The 22,202-nt window shown below is 44.1% G+C and overlaps 1 protein-coding gene across 1 annotated transcript in view; it reads left to right on the top strand.

Moving 5' to 3' along the window:
- The window catches only part of PREX2 (phosphatidylinositol-3,4,5-trisphosphate dependent Rac exchange factor 2), a 331,151-nt gene that overhangs the window by 80,533 nt on the left and 228,416 nt on the right, over nt 1-22,202 (top strand). Inside the window, exon 9 of the mRNA XM_063451343.1 lies at nt 7,270-7,419. Coding sequence (XP_063307413.1) covers nt 7,270-7,419 — 150 coding nt within the window. The remainder of the gene's footprint in view (nt 1-7,269; nt 7,420-22,202) is intronic.

The raw sequence follows: 22,202 nt of genomic DNA, 5'->3' as shown, positions 1-22,202 counted from the left end.
GGGCACGGTTTGTGTAACAGTTTGGTGATTAATTGGGTGGTGCTTTGCCACAGCGGGCGGAGTTTCGGGCATGTCCACCAGCAGTGTAGGAATGTCCCCGTTTCCCCGCACTGTTTCCAGCAGGTGTTAGTCGGCGTCTGGTGCATGGTGGCTAGGCGTTGTGGTGTGAGGTACCACCGGAATAGCATTTTATATGCTTGTTCTGAGTGGGTTACGCATATGGACACTGAGGCTATTGCCTCCCAGATGTCGGGCCAGTCCGTCGATTCAGTTGGTGGGCCTAGGTCTCTTTCCCATGCTAAAATGTATGGGAGGGAGCGTTGTGTGGGGTGGTTGGCGATGGTCATGTATAGGTCTGATATTTGGCCTTTTCTGTTTGGGCGGGTTGTGCAGTCACGTTCGAATTTGGTGAGCGGAGCTGTTCCCGCTTGCTTGATGCTCGGTGTAGCCGCGAAGCTTCGCAGTTGGATATACCTGAAGTGGTCAAATGTTGTCAGGGAAGAAGATTCTGGGATGTCCGCGAATTGGATGGTTTCGGTGCCCTGATAGAGGTGTCCTATTCTGGATATATCTCTTTGCTCAAAGTTGGCAAAGTGTTTGGGGGTGAGACCTGGGGGGAACAGTTTGTTCCTCCAGATGGGGGTCATTGGGGATAGGAAAGAGGAGAGGTCATATTTGTCCCTCGTCTTGTCCCACAGGTCCAGTGCGTGGTTAATCGCGGGAGCTGTTGGCGGTGGTAGGGGTCTATGAGGTCTGGGTGTCCACATGTATAGGGACGGGTGGTCGCGTCCAAAGATCAGGTGTTCCAGGTCCACCCATCTTTTCTTTCCAGGCGGGATATGCCATTGCTGGATCTGGGCTAAATGTGCTGCCGTATGGTAGTGTAAAAAGTTAGGTAGGCCCAGACCTCCTGTTTTCTTTGGCACGTATAGTGTGCTCCTTCGCACCCTTGGTCTACGTCCGTTCCATATGAACGTGTCAATAGCTGATTGGAGGGCTTTGAAGTCTGGTTTATGTAGCGGGATGGGAAGGGTTTGGAAGAGGTAGAGGAACCTAGGGAGGAGATTCATTTTAATGGAGGTCACGCGCCCTATCCATGATATCCCCAGGGGTCTCCATTTGATGAGGTCCTCGTGTGCTTTAAGGAGTATGGGGGTGTAGTTCTTGGCATATAGGGAGGAGACGTCAGCTGGCAATTGGATTCCGAGGTAGGAAATAGCCAGGTGGCAGATCCTAAGTGGGAATGTTTGGCGTAACCTTTCTAGGCTCGCGGGGTCTAACTGCACGGGAAGGAGTTCAGATTTGTTTAAATTGAGCTTGTAGCCCGAGATGTCGGAGTATTCCTGTACGATGCTTAGAAAGTGCCCTAGGGAGTGTTCCGGGTTGGTCAGCGTCAGGAGAATGTCGTCGGCGTACGCCGAGATCTTGAATGTCTCCCCCCGTACAGTGATCCCCTCCACCTCCCCGCTGGCTCGTACCGCCTGGAGTAAGGGTTCCAGGGAGAGGGCAAACAACAGGGGTGATAGAGGGCACCCCTGGCGTGTGCCGTTGGTGATGGGAAAGCGCGGGGGCGGTATGTGGGGCAGTAGGAGTGCCCCTTGAGGATCGTGGTATACCGCCTGCAAGAATGAGGTGAATTCCGGCGGTAGTCCTATGTGCGTTAGGGTGTTGTGTAAAAAGGGCCATGTCAGGCGGTCAAAGGCCTTTTCGGCGTCGAGTGATATTACTGCAGTTGGAGTTTGTCTGTGGTTAGCGAGCCATATAAGGTCCACCGCTCGTCGAGTGTTGTCCGCGGCCTGTCTGTGGGGGATAAATCCCACTTGATCTGGGTGGATCAGGGATTCTAGGTACGGGTTCAGTCTATTTGCCATGACCTTAGTCATGAGTTTGAGGTCCACGTTAAGTAGAGATATTGGCCTATAGTGAGAGGGTTCTAGGTGGTCCTTACCGGGTTTGGGCAGGAGGCAGATGTTCGCGCTAGTCATATCCGGTGGGAGGGTTTCACCCCTAAGTGTAGCGTTAAATACCCTGCACAGGTGGGGGAGCAGTAGTGGGCTAAATTCCTTATAATATAAGGCAGAGTAGCCATCTGGGCCCGGGCTTTTGTTGGGCTTGAAGGAGCCTAGGGCTAACGCCATCTCTTCCACCGTCACATCTTGCCCCATTGAGGCCTTTGCCTCCTGGGTCATCGTGGGTAGGGACACGTCGTTCAGGAATTTATCTATACGGGCGTGTAAGGAGTCTAGGTTGTTCTGGGAATGTCGGGAGTGGTTATAGAGGTCAGTGTAGTAGTCCTGGAAGATACGACCTATGTGTGTCGGGCAGTTGCTTGTATCACCTTTTTCGGTGCGTATAGCGGAAATCCGTTTAGCTTCGATTCGTTGCTTAAGGCGGCGGGCCAGCATTGTGTCCGCCTTGTTCCCTTTTTCGTAAAAAGTGCGTTTTAGCCACATCAAGGCTTTGGCAGTGTCTTTTTGCGTAAGGCTTTTGAGTAAGTCCCGAAGTGCAGTTAATTTAGTTAGCGTGTTGGGGTGTGGGTTCTTTTTGTGTATTGTTTCTAGGTGACGGAGCTCCGTCATTGCGTCGGTGATTTGTTGTTGCGATCGTTTTTTCTTATGTGAAGCTAAGCTAATAAGGGTGCCTCTAATGACCGTTTTGTGCGCGGCCCATATCATCGCGGGAGTGGTGTCTGCCCGGGTATTGAGGTCGAAGTAGTCCTTTAACTCCTTTGTGATTTTGTCTTTGATTAGGTCGTCGTGTAAGAGGAGAGGGTTTAGCCTCCATGTCCAATGTTTGTGGATGGTCGGCAGGGTCAAAGTAATAGCGATCTCAGCATGGTCTGACCATGATATGGAGCCTATTTCCGATCTAGTGACCTGGGGTACTAGGTTAGGGGTCACTAAGAAGTGGTCTATACGGGAATACGTGCCGTGTGGGTGGGAGTAAAATGTGTAGTCCCTGATTGTTGGGTGTTGTGCTCTCCATATGTCGATCAGGTTTTGTGACGTTAGGAATTGGTGGAATAGAGCGTCATTTTGCGATGGGCGGGTGCGCGTGTTATGGGGATGCGTCCTGTCGATGGCCGGAGTATGGACTGCATTGCAGTCTCCTCCCACGATGAGGCGTGTAGTGGAATAGGTGTTGAAGTGTGTCGTTAATTGTTGCCAAAATGATGTATCTGGTATTGTAGGTGCATAAACTGAAGAGAAGGCATAGGCCGTGGTGCCCACCCTCCCTTGTATCGTGACATAGCGTCCCTGTGGGTCCCTGTTGCATACTATATCAGAGAGGGGGCAATTGGCTTTTAGTAAAATGGCAACTCCTTTTGTTTTGGAGTCTGGGGACGTAGCCATATAGCTTTTCGTGTAGTATCTATTTGTTAAGGGGAAGGCTCGTTGGGTTGTGAAATGAGTTTCTTGAATAAGCAGGATGTCTATGTTTTGTTTATGTGCCCATCTGAGTATGCTGTGGCGTTTGGTGGGTGAGTTTAGGCCTTTTGCGTTAATGGATACGCAGCGTAGGTGTGTGGGCATTGTGCTAGTGGTGCTCGTGAACGGTAGCTAGGTGTGGAGTGTGAGCGGGTGTGGGGCCCGCGCCCGGGCGGTCCAAGGCTGTGGGGCTGAGGGGAAGGGAGAGAGGGAAAGATGGGGGGGGGACTCTAGTTCTCGGTTCCCGAAAGGGGAAAAGGTAGAGGGGGGGTAAGCCGGGGAGGAAGGGACGGTAAAGGGTAAGCGAAAAGTCGGGGGGGGTGAGCTACTGGGCTTATAGTGTGGCCAGTAGGGAATGGGGGTGAGCATCTAGCCGCTCCGTGGGTATTCTTACCCTGGTGGTGTTGTGTCGTCTGGGGTTGGCGGTCTCTCTAACAGAGTCGCCGGCAGGCATGTAAGCTGGTGATGCGTATACCTTAGTGTGTGGTGGTCGGTCCGTGTCACTGGTGGTTCCGTATGGTCTGTATTGTCTTACCTTATGCCAAGGCGTAAGTGTCGTAGGTCAGTGCTGTCAGGTCGTTGGGAAGTTGGTACTGTATCTTGGAGTTGTCGATCAGGTAGCTGTCCGTGTCGTCCTTTGTGCGTCGGTGGGTCCAGTCTTCCATGTTGCTTACGCTAAGTCTAGAGGGGAGGCAGCGTCACAGTGAATAAGACATATAACACTCAAAACATTTAAAACATTTAAAACATTGAAAACATGGCATGCATAACATAAACAGCTTGAATGTTCCCTAATGCAGTACAGCTTCATATACACTAAGTCCTGATCTCTATGAGACCCTGCGCGGGGGTTGCATGTATGGTGAGGAGGGGATGCCAATCATTTGGTGACGGTTTCTCTGTATTTCGCGCCTCCGAGGTCAGGCGAGGTGGCATCCAGTGAGCGTGGGATAAAGCGGGGTGGCTATGGGTCTAGGATTGCTCGTATGTCCCCCCCCAGGGGTATTGGAAAGTTGCTTGCCTATCCTTTCTTGAGCATCCCCTACATCACCTATTCCCTGTGGTGCTGTCGGAGGGGTTTAAAGTCAGCGCGAGCGGCTATAGGTGAGGATCTAAGCTATAGGGTTAGGCAATCATGAATCCTTTTTTTTTGTTTTTTATATCTTATTAGTACTTTAGCATTTTTTTTTTTTTTTTTTTTTGTTTTTTTTTTTTGTTTTTTTTTTTTTTGTGTCTTATCCCTTTGTTTTTTTTTTTGTTTGTTTTTTTTTGTGTTTTTTTTTTTCTTTCTGGTTTCTAAGTGTGGGGGGGGGAGGGGGGGGGAGGGGGGGGGGGAGTGTAGCGGGTTGCGCTCAGGGCCAGCGGCTAAGGTCTAGGCTGGTGTTTTATCGTGCCCCTCTAGCCTGTCATAGGGGCAAGGGTTAGGTGTACATGTTCAGGACAAAGTCATATCTTATCTGGTTCTTGTCGACAATTGGCCGGGAAAATGTTGTCTTCTGGTGAGCGTGTCCATGGGTTCGGCAATCTCACGGATACAGTCCTTATAGTCCTGGTGGCTTATTGATGGTGAGGTTTGTGGAGGAAGTGGTTGTCTAGTCCTTGATGTCTCTCGTATATAATCGTGGTTAGTTGGTGGTTGGGGGACGAGGTCCTCCGGGCGCTGGGTTTCCTGCTAGATTTGGGTGTGGGCCTCTGGCTGCTGGCCTTCCAGAGGGTCGCCTGTCTGTCGGTTCCGCAGAGAAGTCAATGGCGGGTAGGCCCAGACGTTCTGCGAATTCAGCGGCCTCCGAAATGTTGTGCAAGGTGTGGGTTCTGTCATTCCGCCTGACCTGCAGCTTGAAGGGGTGTCCCCAGGTATACCTAATATGTCTTCTGGCCAGTTCCTGGGTGAGGGGCCGCAGTTCCCGCCTTTTGCGTAGAGTGCTCGGGGCTAGATCTTGGTAGAAGGATATCTGGTGCCCCTCTATCTGCAGTGGGTTGTCTCTAGCCGCCCTCATGAGTGCTTCCTTGATGTGGAAGTAATGCATGCGGATAATAATGTCCCTGGGCTGGGTTGCATTGGGGAGGGGGGCTTTGAGGGCCCTGTGTGCCCTGTCTAGCAGGAGTTCGGCTGGTGAGGCTTCGGGTAGTAGGCCGCAAAATAGTTCCCGTAGCGTGGATGCTAGCGTGTCGATTCCCACTGACTCTGGCACCCCTCTAATCCGTATGTTATTACGGCGGGAGCGGTTATTAAGGTCTTCTTGGGCCTCTTCTAATTGGTGTACCTGCTCTTGTAGTGCAGCAATGGCGGTCTCGTTCGCCTGGGTCCGCGAGGATGTGCGGTCCATTTGATCTTCAATGGCTGTGGTTCTGTGTGTCAAGTCATTGAGGCTCGCAGTGATAGGTGCCAGGTGCCTGGTGAACTCAGCGGCCATGTTAGTTTTGATCTCCTGTAGCAGGTGCCGGAGGTCGTCCTTTGTGAGGGGTTTTGCGGCTGCTGTGCGGCTTGTATCACTTGCCGCAGAGTCAGAGTCCTCATCGCGGCCATCTTCCCCGCGTGTGGAGCTCTCTGCCCTGCGGGCGCGGAATATCGGCGCCACCTCCGCGCCGTGTTTCGATTTTCGTCCTCCACCCATGTTAGGTCGGTCAGGGGCGTTGTGGGGATGTTGTGGACCGAGTGTGGGGGAATTTCGTCGGGTATACTCGCGGTTATTTGTGCTTAAGAAGCCTGCCGGTACGGAGCTCTAGCAGAAAGCAGCCATCCGCACCGGAAGTCAGGCGCCGCCCCCCATTATACTTTTTTTTAAACATAGATTTCATTAGATATGTATAGTACTGTTGCACTATTGCAAGTCCCTCGCACTTGTATAGAGATCAGATGGCAACAGTTTCAATAAAGGCTATAAAACCAATTTATATAGCAGCAACGAAGAGTATATGGAAATAGAATAGAATATGAGAAAACATTGTTCCTGGGTAATACAGAAGATCAAACAAATAAGGAACTTCCATCTATGATGATTGCTGTCTGTAAACCCCTGCCTGTAAATGAAACGGAAAGACAGCAGAGATTGTATCAGTGTTCATTTGTTTTTAATTTGCTTGAACTCTTTAATGACATAGAACCCTGTGTTTTGCTTCTTTATTCTTGCACATCATGATATCTTTGTTTGATCATTATCCGCTACTTGACAAATACTGCCCTAAAAAAATTCTATACGTAGAGTAAAGCTGTTCTTACATTATTTTATTATAAACCAGCTGTGTTCAGGCGCCTGTTCTTTGCTTGCAAATGATTGATTACTCTAAATCTGGTGGGGGGCTGCCTCTATCCCTTGCAGCTCTTTGACCATAGGCCTTCAGGCTACCAGATCGATTCTGACAGTAGCATTTGCACTTTTCGGAAATGAAACCATATACCTGTAAGTAGCAGTTACCTGTATCTCCTGCCAAAGAACTCAGTCCGTGTCAGTCTGAACCAAGATTGAACAGTGGTTTCTCAAGTTGTTGCTAGACCCGTGGTCACATCATCAACAGCCACCTAGAGATTGTCAGGTGGGAGTTAGAATTATATTCTGTATGTTTCCCAACTCTATTTTGAAATCACAGTTTAAAACATGTGGCATAAACAATGTCTGATGTTAATTTCCAAGAGGAAAAAGGTTTCTAGTATTCTTTAACCCCTTAAGGACCAAGCTTCTGGAATAAAAGGGAATCATGACGTGTCACACACGTCATGTGTCCTTAAGGGGTTAATGCTCTCCTGAGATTTATTTCTCTTATAGTGTCTCCTCTTGAGAAATTAATAGTGACATCATTTATTTTTCTCTGCAACATAACATCTTTTTCTGCTGCTTTTCAGCTGATTTCCACAGCAGTGGGAATACTGTCTTCAACGGCTGGAAGATACATAACACTGCCAAAAACAAGTGGTTTGTCTGTATGGCAAAGACACCAGAGGACAAGCAACAGTGGCTGGAAGCTATCTTAAAGGAGAGAGAGAGAAGGAAAAGTAAGTATATTCCAGCTCACTGTGACTTTTGAATTACTGAACCATGCAGTATGCATTACTTATAAACCGTCAGCATGAGCCAATGTGGGACGTACTATAATATATTATTTATATAGCATCGTGGCTCTGATCGTGGCCGGTCCACACTGTGTTCTCCGGGTCTGCACAGTGGTCAGACTTTCACAATAACATTTAGAGACAGAGCAGAGATAGATAACAGATTTCCCATTTGTTGTGGCCGTGACTTAATGATGATTATTAACATTTTAATTAATATATAATAATTAAGCAATAAGTAACAATATTAATATTTATTTTATAGTTCTTAGGTATTATGGTTGAATATGTGGATAGAAAATACACAAAACAGTGTAATAATAAATGTATATTTAATATAATTATAGCAATTGCCAGGCTATATAGCAAGTAACAGGCTATAGCAAATGCTAGATGTAACAATGAATGACAGTACATGCAAGTAACAGTCTAAATGAATGACAGTACAATGCAATACTACAACATATTACTTACAAATGTCCCCAGCCATTGGCCAGGGCTAAGTCAGTTGATGGTAGTCTACATTTTCGGGCAGTCAAGAGAGAGGTCATCTATATGCTTTTATTCCCAGTGGGATGCATTCTGGGAGGTAACTTCCCTAGAGTAGGCTGGCTTGTGAAGTCACTGCCAGAAGCACATGGTTTAAGAAAACCATATAATGAAAATGAATCCTACATACTACCACTAGTGGTGCCTCCAGGGACGGACTGAGCACTTGGGCAAATCGATCATGGACCATGGGCCCGAGGCTCTGGGGGGCCCGCCCCTGCTGCAGGGCAGTAACGGCTGAGCTGGGGAGTTAAACAAGCTCCCCAGCCAGCCTGCACTCAGTAAGAGGCCCACATAGTCCTCCGCGCGACCCTACTGCTACAAATCTACCCTCCCCCCTTCCTTACAGGAAGACCCCCCCCAGGCTGCCCCTCAGTGTGGCTGAGATAGAGCGCAGAGGCTCCAGGAGCAAAGCCTCTGCCAGCAGATCAACACAGCCACACGGAGCATGCAGGCAGCCTGTAACACTGATCAGGGCAGCTCCATGCGGCTGGTTCTGCAGTAAGTAACATCATGCCTGCAGAGCTGCCCTGATCAGTGTTACAGGCAGCAGCATCTCAAGCATCCACTCCAAGGATAAGGATACTCCCCTCCCTGGCCAAAGGTAAGACTCAGGGAGGGGGGAATTAAATTATTATTTTTTTTAACTTTTTTTTTTTCCCAATTAAAAATTCTTAGTGTCTAATCTCCCCCACTACTGCCCCTTCACAGCTTCTATCTGTCCAACCTCCTTAACAACCAAAGCTCCTATAACCCCTTACACTCCCTATACCCTTGCTCTTAATACAACTCCTATTACCCCCAGGCACCAACTACAACCCCTTCCTCCAGGCACCCTCTAGAGCCTCCATACCCCCTGCACCCACTACAGCCCCTGCACCCACTAAAGCACCTACCCCCTGCACCCACTACAGTCCCTACACCCACTACAGCGCCTACCCCCTGCACCCACTACAGCCCCTACCCCAGCCCCTACCCCCTGCATTCACAATGTCCTCTACCCTCTGCACCCACTACAGCCCCTATCCCCAGGCACCCTGAACCCGCTACAGCCCTTGCCCCAAGGTACCCTATGGAGCCCCTATACCCCCTGAACCCGCTACAGCCCCTACCCCCCTTCACCACTAAAGCCCCCCCCTACCCCGTTTATCCCACGAGGCTCAACAATAGACTCCTATGCTGCGGTCACCACCTAAGCAGAGACTATGAGCAACACATAAGTCTTAATGCATTATAATATGCTTTCTTAAAATTAACGCAAATCGTTTTACATATTGTTTTTATCCCTTTCAGACAGAGGCGCCCAGTGGCACCCAATGCAAGCTTTTTCTAAGCAGCATGCCACTGAACCAATATACAGGTCTCACAGATCTCAGCTACACACCATTGAGCAAGCAGTATATACCATGCCTTTACCAGTCCCGACCAGAGGCGGATCTCTAATTAGGCGGTTTAGGCGGCCGCCTAAGGCCTCGCACTGGCTGGGCAGAGGGCAGACTGTGTCGGGTCCACTGTCAGTGACTGAGGATACAACACCGGGAGGGGGCCCGGCAGCTTGCTTAGTATGCCGCCGGGTGCGAGGCCCCTCCTGTCTGCGCGGCCAGCCATCAGAGACACCGGTCTGGAGTTCCGCAGTAAGCTGAGCTGCAGACCATGTGTCTTGCGAGAACTAGCCAATCAGAGCATTGCCGCGGGTTACCACGGCAATGCTCTGACGGGTCTCATGAGATTACATGGTCTGCAGCTCTGCAGAGCTGCAGGCCGGATGTTGTGGCCACCGGATCACCAGGGAGCCCACCGGACCACCAGGGAATAAATAAAGGTATGTAATCTCCCCCCTCTCTCCATCAGACCCCCCCTCCTTCACACCATCACCCCCCCTCTCACATCACCCCCCTGTCCTCACCAACATCTCTCCCTCATGATCACCCCCCCCCACCATCACCCTCCCTCCATCACACCATCACCCTCCCTCCCTCACACCATCACCCTCCCTCACACCATCACCCTCTCACACACACACACACCATCACCCTCTCACACACACACACACACACACACCATCACCCTCTCACACACACACACCATCACCATCTTACTCACACACACACACCATCACCCTCTTACACACACACACACACACACACCATCACCCTCTCTCACACACACACACACACACACCATCACCCTCTCACACACACACCATCACCCTCTCAAACATACACACCATCACCCTCTCACACACACACACACACACACACCATCACCCTCTCACACACACACAGTATCACCCCTGTTGGGAATAATACACTTTGCCCATATTTACCCAAGGCTTAAGCTACAGATGACCAGATGGCCAGTCTGTTTAAAATTGGCTAACTTGGAGCATGTCAGCTATTTGAAATAATATACTTTATCTGTATCCAATGCTTAGTGAATATACCCCTAGACAAGATCTGTAGAACATCATGTAACAAGTAACAGGTGCTATATCCTGTATGTTTTTGTTGTTGGCCTTATTTCCTGCTTTTCTCCCTTTGATCATAACTGCTTAGTAATGTGTAATTTAGAACTGCTTTGTAAATATCTTTAATTCTTAGTGCGTATGCATATTAATTTTAGCTGCGTAGTGAAAATTAGCTTTGAGCAAGGCCCGAACATGAAGATACACCTGCAAGCTTGCTATAGGTTAAGATAAGATAGAGGATTTTGTTAGGATTTGATAAATGCTTGTAAGACCACCCCTGTTTCCTCTTAAATATAGCCTGTTACACAGTCCATTAAATGTTAGAAGTCACTCTGAACCTTGCATTGTCTTGTCTCGCTCATTGGGGCTCCTCGCCAGCTGGTTTGAGGACAAGGAGAAATATAGAGAGTTGCAAATTGATACAAAAGACCATGGCAAGGGGATATTCCTGACAGAGAAAATTCCTCACTATCAACCCCCCTCACACACACACAACCTCCCCAGAAGCACTGTCATCACCCCCCACACTGTCAGCCTCTTTATGCATCCACACTCACATTAACCACTCCTAATCCTGTTAATCTCACCCCCTCCAAACTCACCTGCCCTCACTCTGCCAAACTCACCCTGTCTCATTAACCCCCCTTAATCCTGTCAGACTCGTCCCTCCTACCATGCCACAATTGTCCTGACACACTTACCTCCACTCGTGCTGTCACACTCCCTTATCAAACCATGTCATACTCCCTGTCCCTCATTCTCTCTCTCAACCTCCCCTGTCCATTTACCCCCTTTGCTCTGTCACGCTCTCCCTGCCACTGGTACCCCTTTACTCACCTTGTCACAGTCACCAGCTGAAGACATTCATCATACACACACAGTCAAGAAACATAGCTTTGCCATAAACACAATGCACAAAGTCTACAGGCAGACCCCCATACATACAACACACTTCAAGCAGCTACCCCATACACATAGGGTCCCAGACAAAAAACAAACATGCTCACAGAGACATACACTCACACACACACACACACACACACACGTATACTCTGTCAGACACACTCTCAGGCTCATACACAGGTATTTGATAGAGTCCTAACCTCAACATCTGAGGAAAGGGATATAGGGGTGATTATTTCTGATGACTTAAAGGTAGGCAGACAATGTAATAGAGCAGCAGGAAATGCTAGCAGAATGCTTGGTTGTATAGGGAGAAGTCTTAGCAGTAGAAAGAGGGAAGTGCTCATGCCATTGTACAGAACACTGGTGAGACCTCACTTGGAGTATTGTACGCAGTACTGGAGACCGTATCTTCAGAAGGATATTGATACCTTAGAGAGAGTTCAGAGAAGGGCTACTAAACTGGTTCATGGATTGCAGGATAAAACTTACCAGGAAAGGTTAAATGATCTTAACATGTATAGCTTGGAGGAAAGACGAGACATGATATGATATAAACATTTAAATACATAAAGGGAGTCAACACAGTAAAGGAGGAGACTATATTTAAAAGAAGAAAAACCACCACAACAGGTGGACATAGTCTTAAATTAGAGGGACACAGGTTTAAAAATAATACCAGGAAGTATTACTTTACTGAGAGGGTAGTGGATGCATGAAATAGCCTTCCAGCTAAAGTGGTAGAGGTTAACACAGTAAAGGAGTTTAAGCATGCGTGGGATAGGCATAAGGCTATCCTAACTATAAGATAAGGCCAGGGACTAATGAAAGTATTTAAAAAAATTGGGCAGACTAGATGGGCCAAATGGTTCTTATCTGCCGTCACATTCTATGTTTCTGTGTTTCTATGTTCTCTGTGTCCTAGCGTCACGCTCATATAATACTCACACTTAGCCAGCTACCCTATTTAACATGCACAGCAGCCGACCACCAACGTACTTCCCTGAGCCTGTTACACTAGTTTTATTTAGTCTTTAACTTGATTTCTACTCCTTGGCCACTCCTAGTAACACTGCAGCTCGAAATCTACGGAATATAGCCAACATCCACAGCCACTTCATGTTTATGCGCTAACCCTTGGCTACCAATACCCTGCCGGTTCTCCTATTTTCATTGTAAAAGGAGGTCTCAGTGGTTTTTCATTCTCCTCTTGTGAATACGCATGTTCTCATTTCTCACTTGCATTGATCATATTCTCCACTAACTTAGCCTACCATTAGAATAACTCACTAGTATCTTGCTATGGTAGTATCTTGTTTAAGTATGTAAGTTTATTTTCTTGATCAGTATATTACGTGTGCCATACAGTGCTGTTTAACCCTAGTTTCGACATGTTCGTCTAGCCTGTTTACTTTACAAATAACAAAAAATGAGACCATATACTCCGGAGTATATAGAACTACTGTGTTATTTATATCTGTAAATTTGCTCTAACTCCTTTTAGTTTTATGTACTATATGCAGGGACGTATTAGCCGCGAGGCAAACAAGGCATTTGTCTTGGGCGGCACTTTCCAGGGGGCGGCAAAAAAAGCTGACCCCAAATGCCCAGGGCAAATGTCTTGTTAGCCTGGCGGCTAACTAAAATCCGGTTGGGCGGGTGGCGCTGGAGAGGGAGCACTTTCCCCTGAGCTCTCTGCTCAGCTCCCTCGAGCACAACAGAGTGATGCCGGGAGCCGGAATATGACATCATATTCCAGCTCCCGGCATCACTCTGCAGTGCGCGAGGGAGCTGAGCTGAGAGCTCACCAATTAGTGCTCCCTCGCCAGTGCCGCCCGCCCGTCCAGCAGCCCCACTGGACCCCCGGGAAAGGGAGAACCCTTCCCCCCAGCATTCCCAAAGGTAAGGAGGCTAGGGCAGCACAAAACCAGGATACACCACTGACTATATGCAACAATGTCTCAATAAAAATTAGATTAAAAAAACAGGAGTGCATTTACTCGGAAGTATTCTTTTAACCGGTATTGTACAACTCATTGAACTTACTTATTTGTTGATAAAATTGCATTTACATTTAACATAATATAACTATAATGCATAACTATGTATTTCCAGTAAGAGATTGGATAGTTTCCAAGTAAGAATTGTAATATTTTGTGTTAACAAGAAAATGCACATATTACTTTTATACCATTTAATACTTTAACACTTTTTATTACCTTTATAATGAGAACAAAAAAGAAGATTATGTACTATATTACAGGTCTGGCTTTGTTAAATCGATGCATTCAGAAATAAAAAAGAGCTATAAAAAAAATATAGATATATATATTATTAAACCGTAGGTTGATTGCACTGAAAGGAACACTCCAAGTACAATAATCACTAAAGCCCACTGTATACTGTAAGGATTATGATGCCATAAGTGTCCTTCACTCACTGTAAGTAGTCAAACCATTTTCAAAAGGTTTGACTTCTTCATACCTCTTAACATTGGGAGGTATGCAGATCAGGATGGGTTGACATTTCCATTGAAGCAAAATAGCACCACCCAATGTAGGACTAAAAGGACCTGTCTGGCAAGCCCCTAGTCTCCACGAGCTTGCAGAAAGCACTGTTGAAGTGCTCTCTGCGGGGTCCTAGTGCTCATGTATCTAAATGTGCACTCTTGCTGTGCTGCTCAAGGAAAGTTCTCTGGATGTGGGAAACGAGGGAACTAGATCAGGTTGGTGGACATGACCCCGAAATGTTCTGCCAAAATCCGTACATGCTTCTTACCTTGGATTTGTCAGGCACTGCTCTCTGCCTTTGCTCTAAAATTGTTTAACTATTTAAAAAAGGGTTGCCAGGGCAGTCCTGGCACCATAACCCTTATAGTGGTTATAATGTGTGGAACGTTCCTTTAATGAAACACAGATACCTTCGGAAATGATGATAACAGATAGCTTTATCTAGGTAACAAACTATGATAAACAGAAACAAGCAAAGGTCTTGGAAGCCATGGACAGAAAAATAGTAAACGTAGCCAAAAGATATATTCACAATGTGAAAAAAAAGGTGAAGAATAACAAACTCACTAACAGTGAAAAAAAAGGAAAAATACATGAATAGTTTATACTCTTCCTGAAAAAATATTTCCCAGGACTCCTCCAAATCCTTAAATTAAAACATTAGCGTTAGGAATACTAACATGTGTTCCTAATATTATAGTGACCTGTTCAATGTTTGGGTGCCAGGCCCCCATCCCAGTGCATGAAAAGGTGACTTTCTTTTTCTCCATTTCTATGCTTTTCTGTACATAGAATCATCGGGAGGCTAAGTGAACAAGACACCGTGCTGTGCTAGTTAGCATCTCCTTATAGAAATGAATTAAATCAATGTATCTTTATGGGAAGCATTCAGAGTCATAGAGTGTGGACCTCTCTATCTTTCTTCCAACTGTAAAAAGCCATGTTTTTATTTCAGTCCATCGTAACTTTACCTGCCCCCTTCAACGTGACGTCTGGCCAATCTCTGTATACAATGTCACAAGACTCTCCTCCCTTTGCCAAGATTAAATAGAGCCACATGTTAAGTCCATACTAGAAGTTTCTTAGATTATTATTTGAAAGTAACAATAATTAAATAAAATAAAAAAAAATAAAAATCTTATGTAATATTAAAAAGGTACTTAGTAAACTATTACAAAAGACCTAAGCATACCAGAAAATTTTAAAAAGAGATGGGGGAGGTGGTACCAAAAAAAGAGGGAAGAGGAGGGGAAACAAAGGGATAGAGGGAAAAAAAACCTATACATAAAAAACCCACACCATATTAAAATCTACATTTAATTCCTCTGAAGGGGTGGTTTTTAAGAAATGTATCCAATAACCCCCCTTTTTGTCTCAGTTTTGCAGTCCTATCTCCCCCTCACCAATCTGCTTCTACATGTTCTATACCTACACAAGACATTGACAAAGTACAATATAATATTTCAGTGGGTCTGTATTTGTTAAACATATCTGAGTGGATCTCCTTTTGTTCTTCGTTATCTCAGATGGTCTTCATTTGTTTTGTGTGTCTTAATTTGTTCTATAGTATCGTAATTGGTCTTCATTTGCGGGCCTTGTAGGTAGCCTGGTCATATTCTATTCTATGCTCAGAAAGCCTCAGACTTTCCCATTGTGTTTGGCCACTTGTAACTCGATATGTTGCATGTCATTCAGATGTTATCCCTACTGGGAACCACGCCCTCGTGTCCTTCTGTGTATGCTACCGAACTATAGGTGTGTTTTACTTTCCACCACTGCGCTACCCACCACTATAAGCACTTCAGTAGTAGAGAGGGAACAAGAAGCTGTCGTTTTCAGAGAAGTGACAGTTCCACTTTAAGGGAACACTCCACTGATTTATTTTTATAACTATTAAGTTATATTTTCTATTTTCTTTGGGTGTATGTGAAAAAAACTGCTTGCAAAAGCTGCAAACCTGCTGTCTGCAGCCTTAGTACAAGCCCTCCCTCTTTCAGTCTGCACTGTGGAATAGCCAAGAGCACATGCTTCTGTCATTTCTATGGAGCTAATAGAAGCAGAAGAAATTCTCGGAGGAGTTTTTGCCCCCAATTATAAAAATGCAGCTTTCTCTTGAAATCAGCACTTTTATAAAATGTCACAAATTTGACACACAAAGCACTTTAGATCACCGGAATGTTTTACGTGTCTGAAGTGTTCCTTTAAGACCTACCTTTTGGCCACCGTTGTGTACATTTTTCTAGAAGTGACATCAAACCAGATGAGCTTTATTTGACGTGCTTGTACTGTGTTCCAGTAATTTCTATCTAGCTGCTATTTTAGGGGAATGCATTTCATTGTGCACAGGATGCAAGGTGACTCATAGCTAAGCAAACCACTTGTATAAATACCATAACAGCTGTAAACATTGCCTACAAATCTGATATACTTTACGTGCCCTATATTAATCCATTAGGCATGCACAAAGCTGGTAAACCTCAGACAGACAAAGTCATATTTACGATAAACAGTTAGAGACACAAATAGAAACTCGCCCAGCCAAACTGTGCTGGGGATATTTTATAATGCAGACATAGCATGCCGCTGGACGCCTTCTGAGTTCCACTAACAAATCCTTGCTGTGACTGGCAACCAGGCGTATCCTGCACCCTCCCAGACTCCTAACCTCAGTCTCTTCTTTTTGAGACACCACTCTGTTTAAAAGTTAGATTTGCAATTGTGGTGATAATTCCAAACATTGCTAATGGTCTTAACACAACTGTGAGAACCATGCTTTGTGATTGTGTAGAGATAATTCAATTAGTCATTGCATCAATCTTATTTGTAGAACTTTGTTTAAAAGGACACACACACCAGCATAATCACAACTGCGTGCTACAGTGGTTATGGTGCCAGGAGTAACAGCGCTACGGAATTGTGCTGGAGCCATATAAATAATAAAATAATAATAATATGTAAATAGTCAAAACGTTTTTGAGCGGTTTAACTTCTTACCTTGAGTTTGTTGATTGCCGCTCCTCACCTTTCAGAGAGCCAGAAGTTCTCTGTCTGAGCTAACTCCGGCAGTGCAGGCCTTAGCTCGTTAGCTGAGAGTTATTAGTTGATGCTGTCAATCTGTATGCTAACCCTGCATGGAAGGATTTTGTCCAGTAGAGCTTACGGAAGCTCCTGCTACGAGCGTCTGGCTTTTGGTTCAGAAGAGGTCTGTAGCGTTTATAGTGCTTGGAGTGTTATCAAATGCCATTCCCTGATAATATTAATGTGCTACTTTTTATTTATTTTTTTAAATTCTTTATTTTTGTTGTGCAAAAGCTTGACAGACAGGGTTAATATGCCACGATAATAGTTACAGGCATTTCAAAAGACATATTTCTGTGGCAATTAAGAAAGAATGCACATTTTTTTTTTTTTTTTAAGAGTAATAAACAAGCAGAAACACGGTATGTCAGATAATGAGATGGCGGTACGCACATGTTAAACATATCGAGAAGACTAGCGATAACAGTGTTTAAAATAAGTGAATCTATGAACATGTTAAATTATAACTATTTCTGTAGCTTAATAGCCGCTGGATGCTATTCATAAAATTAAGGTAGATTTTAAGTTGGCGTTGTCGTAGTGTGCCTAACGTGAGCTTGCTAACTAAAGAGAGGCAAAACAGGCAGAACCGTTGCACGAAAGGACACACAATTCGGAACATTATACAGGCAAAAACATTAATGACATGCTAGAATAGCCTGACTGGCATAGAGACATTAAGGCTAAGGTGTAATGTGCTATTTTTAATTGAACTAAGGAAACGTTTCCTTCTATGATTTTTTTTCCTTCTCTTAACAATGTGCATATTTGCTTGGGAAAGTCATTCTAGCACCTTTTTTTTTTCTTCCAAAACACATTTCAGATGAATGTTCACCACCTCAATCTAATATTTCAAGCACATTGTTTATGTAACACATCCTAATGGACTGGACACAGTTGTATCCCTGTCTGATGCCAACAATTGTTCTGTATCTCTATAATTGTGATCACGGTGTGCTTGTGATCAATTTGTTTACCTGTCTGCAGTTTTATTTTCCAAATGTTTTATAGTGACAAAAATATAATTGGAATTTAACCTGCAGCTTCTAACTTCTTCATCCATTAATAACTACATGTACAAGGTGTATCATTGTTTTTATTCAGCAGGTTCCAACATTGAAGATTTCAGTTTTGAATTTGCATAAATTTACAGGGGTTTATTCACTTAATAACACATTTTAAAGAACCGAAAACTAGATTACAAAATATAGGCAAGCTGCGGCTGAATCAGTAGTTGCAGAATTGCTACAAATCAGCTTTTCGTCCCTACATAATACAAATTTGGTTCACTACAATTTTAAGTATAGTAAATAGCCTCTGTAAATAAGGATGAACGTGAAATTGAATGATTTTTGCAATACTGCTTTTACTGGCGGTCTGTTGTAACCATACATTTCTTTTGGCAAAGATATTTCAAAATGAGTAGAGAAAATGCAATCAGCTCAATATAACATTTTATAAAATAGCAGATGTTTGCTGGATTTTTGTTTATGTGTATGATTGTTAATTCTTTTCCTAGCACATCAATGGGTAAGGATTTTATCTTCATAATTCAAACTACCGGAAGCTTAAAGGAACACGATAGTCACCTAAATTACTCTAGCTAAATAAAGCAGTTTTAGTGTATAGATCATTCCCCTGCAATTTCACTGCTCAATTCACTGTCATTTAGGAGTTAAATCACTTTGTTTCTGTTTATGCAGCCCTAGCCACACCTCCCCTGGCTATGATTGACAGAGCCTGCATGAAAAAAAAAACTGGTTTCACTTTCAAACAGATGTAATTTGCCTTAAATAATTGTATCTCAATCTCTAAATTGAACTTTAATCACATACATGAGGCTCTTGCAGGGTCTAGCAAGCTATTAACATAGCAGGGGATAAGAAAATCATAATTAAACAGAACTTGCAATAAAGAAAGACTAAATAGGGCTCTCTTTACAGGAAGTGTTTATGGAAGGCTGTGCAAGTCACATGCAGGGAGGTGTGACTAGGGTTCATAAACAAAGGGATTTAACTCCTAAATGGCAGATGATTGAGCAGTGAGGCTGCAGGGGCATGTTCTATACACCAAAACTGCTTCATTAAGCTAAAGTTGTTTAGGTGACTATAGTGTCCCTTTAAATTGTATGACAGACATTACAAGCAGAATTTCCTATAACATGTCAGTTGGGTGTTTTTGTTATTACTCTGTAATGTTACTCTACATCATACAAAATCTGTACTTGTTTATGAATGCCGTGTGACAGGCATTGAATTAGCATTATACAATCTGGTATTGGGTAGATTACATACCTCCTTAGTATCCCTGTTAATCTTTGGGTCCCAAACCTGCCCTCTTTTCTGCACACTTTGCCCCCTTTTGTATGAGCTCACAAATGTTGAGTATCATAGAGATTCAATCAAAATAATTTAAAATGTCTTTTAAGCAAAAATAGAAAAACGCCTTCCTTCAATAAACCACTTGTGTAGTACTTAGTTCACAAACTGCATTCCACCAAGCGCTGCCCTTTTTTTTCTTATTTTTGTATTATTTTTCTGCCTGCATAAGCAATAGGAGGTGGAGTTGACAAGCAGCATGGAGGGATGTTCGCTTAATGTATTTTAGGTTCTATTGTTCTTAACCTCTTATAACTCTGTGGACACATCTTTTAAACAAATTAATGTTTTAAAACATTTTGTGGACTTTTTAATAAATAAATATATATATATATATATATATATATATATATATATATATATATATATATATATATATTGGGTTTCTGGGCAATATTGCCATAATGAATGAAGTTAAATACAAGTATGAATGTGTAGACAAGTATGAACCAGGAGGTACTGAGGAGCGAGACAAGATTTACATCCTTGACCATATGCAAAGGGTTGATAACAGTTAAAGTACTCAGAGAAACCAAGGAATTACCCGGTAGTGCGGGAGGAGTTCCCAACAGAACAATTGGTGGGAGGCCTAGCAGGTGACATGGCAGTGGCGCCAAACTCCAATCTTTCCAATTTATCATTAATTTGTCCGATGGAGGACTATAATGATGACATCATGGCATGGAGGTCAGATAATGTAGACCCCTTGGACCTTTCACCCGCCTCAAAGTAGTCAGTATTGGCATCCATAATTCTATGCCATTCTGCTTTCCTGGCCATAGCCGTGTGCGGGATGTTCTGTTTGTCGAGTTCAGCAGTTATTCGTGGAGTAGTCTACAATCTAAGGGATGCTGGAGTAGCTGTGTACACTCTGCGAGATAGAGTACCAGACCTATCAGGGTTGCTAGGTAGAGACAGTTCCTCAGTAACTCCAGGAACTTGAGACATACTACAATACAAAGTAACCATTAGTATGATTCCTATAATTAACTAATGAGGGTTACAGGTGAGGCCCTGCTAGTTGCCAAGTTTCATTAGAGAGACTCTATCTATGCATTGGCCCGAAGGGATTTCTTGGCCACCGAATGTTGTGGCGGGGTATTGGCCTCTCTGTGACTATTAACGCATAAGATAGTATGGGAGTGACAGGTGAGGTCCACTCTATGAAACCATGCATGGTGAATAACTATGCATTGGATCAGTGGGTGTATTATCCCATGTTGGGATGGGTGTTGGCCTCGCGGTACCACTAACCAACAGGCATAAAGGCGCGAAATTTGTTTTAACTCTAATGGATTCCTAAATCTCTTGGGGCCAGTAACCATTCTACCTAAGGAAGTATGTACATTTGCGTATGAGTAATGGCCCGTGAATTAGAAAGCATATTATATACTAGGACCCACAGTGACATTAGAAAACTGACTCAAGATAAATAGCGGGTCTGAGTATGTCACCAAATAACTAGTGAATTAAACAGTAAGCATTTGTGAGAGACATACTGTGATGCTGAATGTGTAAAACATTTAAACAGAAAGGGACCCATCTAAATTAGACAAAAGCAGTAACCTGCCTAATGGCAGAAGAACCTAATTTGTACCTAAGTCCATAACACGAGCCTAAGGAAATAAGTGATAAAATATATAAACATGAAACATTGATGACACTGCCTAGATTTAAGGCAAAAAAGTGAGTAAAAGTGAGATACAGGACCAAAGTACAATAATTCAATCCAATAGTAGAAGAAAGTAATACATAACTAAACCACTATGGGGCCTCCTATCCAATTAAGCCCTGGAACAAACTGGAGAACAGAGATTCACTTGCGTTCGTGCAAATTCTTCTAAGAACAAGTTAAATAATAGCGGTCTATGTTTTATTTGGGAGTAACCGCACAAACGCTCTATACGGCCATAGAGCGTTCGTGTATCACCAGTCTATACCAATGATGGAGCATTCGCCAGGTCAAAGGAATGAATGCTCCATGAACCCTAGTACATGTAGTTTAGCGAATGGTTCATGCTTTGGGAGCTAAACGGGACAGCCATTCGTGTTAGCAAAAGCCACCATGTAATGTAATTCGCATGAATATATCTTCTGCAAAGTGTTATTAAAACTTTTCTATGTGCGTTTGGGAGTAACCACACAAACGCACTATACGGCCATAGAGCGTTCTTGTATTACCACCTGTCATTATTATGGAGCAGTTTGTATGTAAAATGAAGGACTGCTCCGAGACCACAATAGTTCATGTGAACAGGGCATCCATTCGTGTTGGCTGAAAGTCCCAAAAGCTCCCCGTAGCGAGTATATGAGTGAGTGTTCGTGCACAAGTAGGCACGAAAACAACCGAATGCAACCAGAGAAAATAATGGGCAAGTGAAACAAATAGACCCAAACCAAGGTGACACCGTGGGATACGACCAAGGTGCTATGGCTGGGCCTATAGCTTACAGTTCAGCGGGCACCCCAGCCTACTATCCACATCTATACATGTCTGACTTGAGTAGGAAAACAATTTAGTATATGGAAATGTTTTAGTAGGTTTGGCAAATGTATTATTTTATTTACATTTTTATATTTTAGTTTACAAGCAGTTTATGCTTGTCTATACTACTGGAATTCTGAGTTATCTAGAAAAAATATGAAACAAATAATTCAGTGGAAAACGCTGTTCTTATGTAGAACGTAGTTTACAGTGGATTTTACCTTGCATATGGGCAACGGGTCAAAGCATGACAGTGAAAAAATGCTGTAATGATAGTTTTTTTTTTTTATTAAACACTTTAGAGGCAGTTCAGTACTTAAATGAACCTATTAACATTTCTTAATTCAATGAATATA

The sequence above is a fragment of the Pelobates fuscus genome, chromosome 4, assembly GCF_036172605.1.
Source record: "Pelobates fuscus isolate aPelFus1 chromosome 4, aPelFus1.pri, whole genome shotgun sequence".
In the NCBI taxonomy this organism is placed as follows: domain Eukaryota; kingdom Metazoa; phylum Chordata; class Amphibia; order Anura; family Pelobatidae; genus Pelobates; species Pelobates fuscus.
Note: the sequence above shows the minus strand (reverse complement) of the source record. Positions and strands in the feature narration are given on the sequence as shown.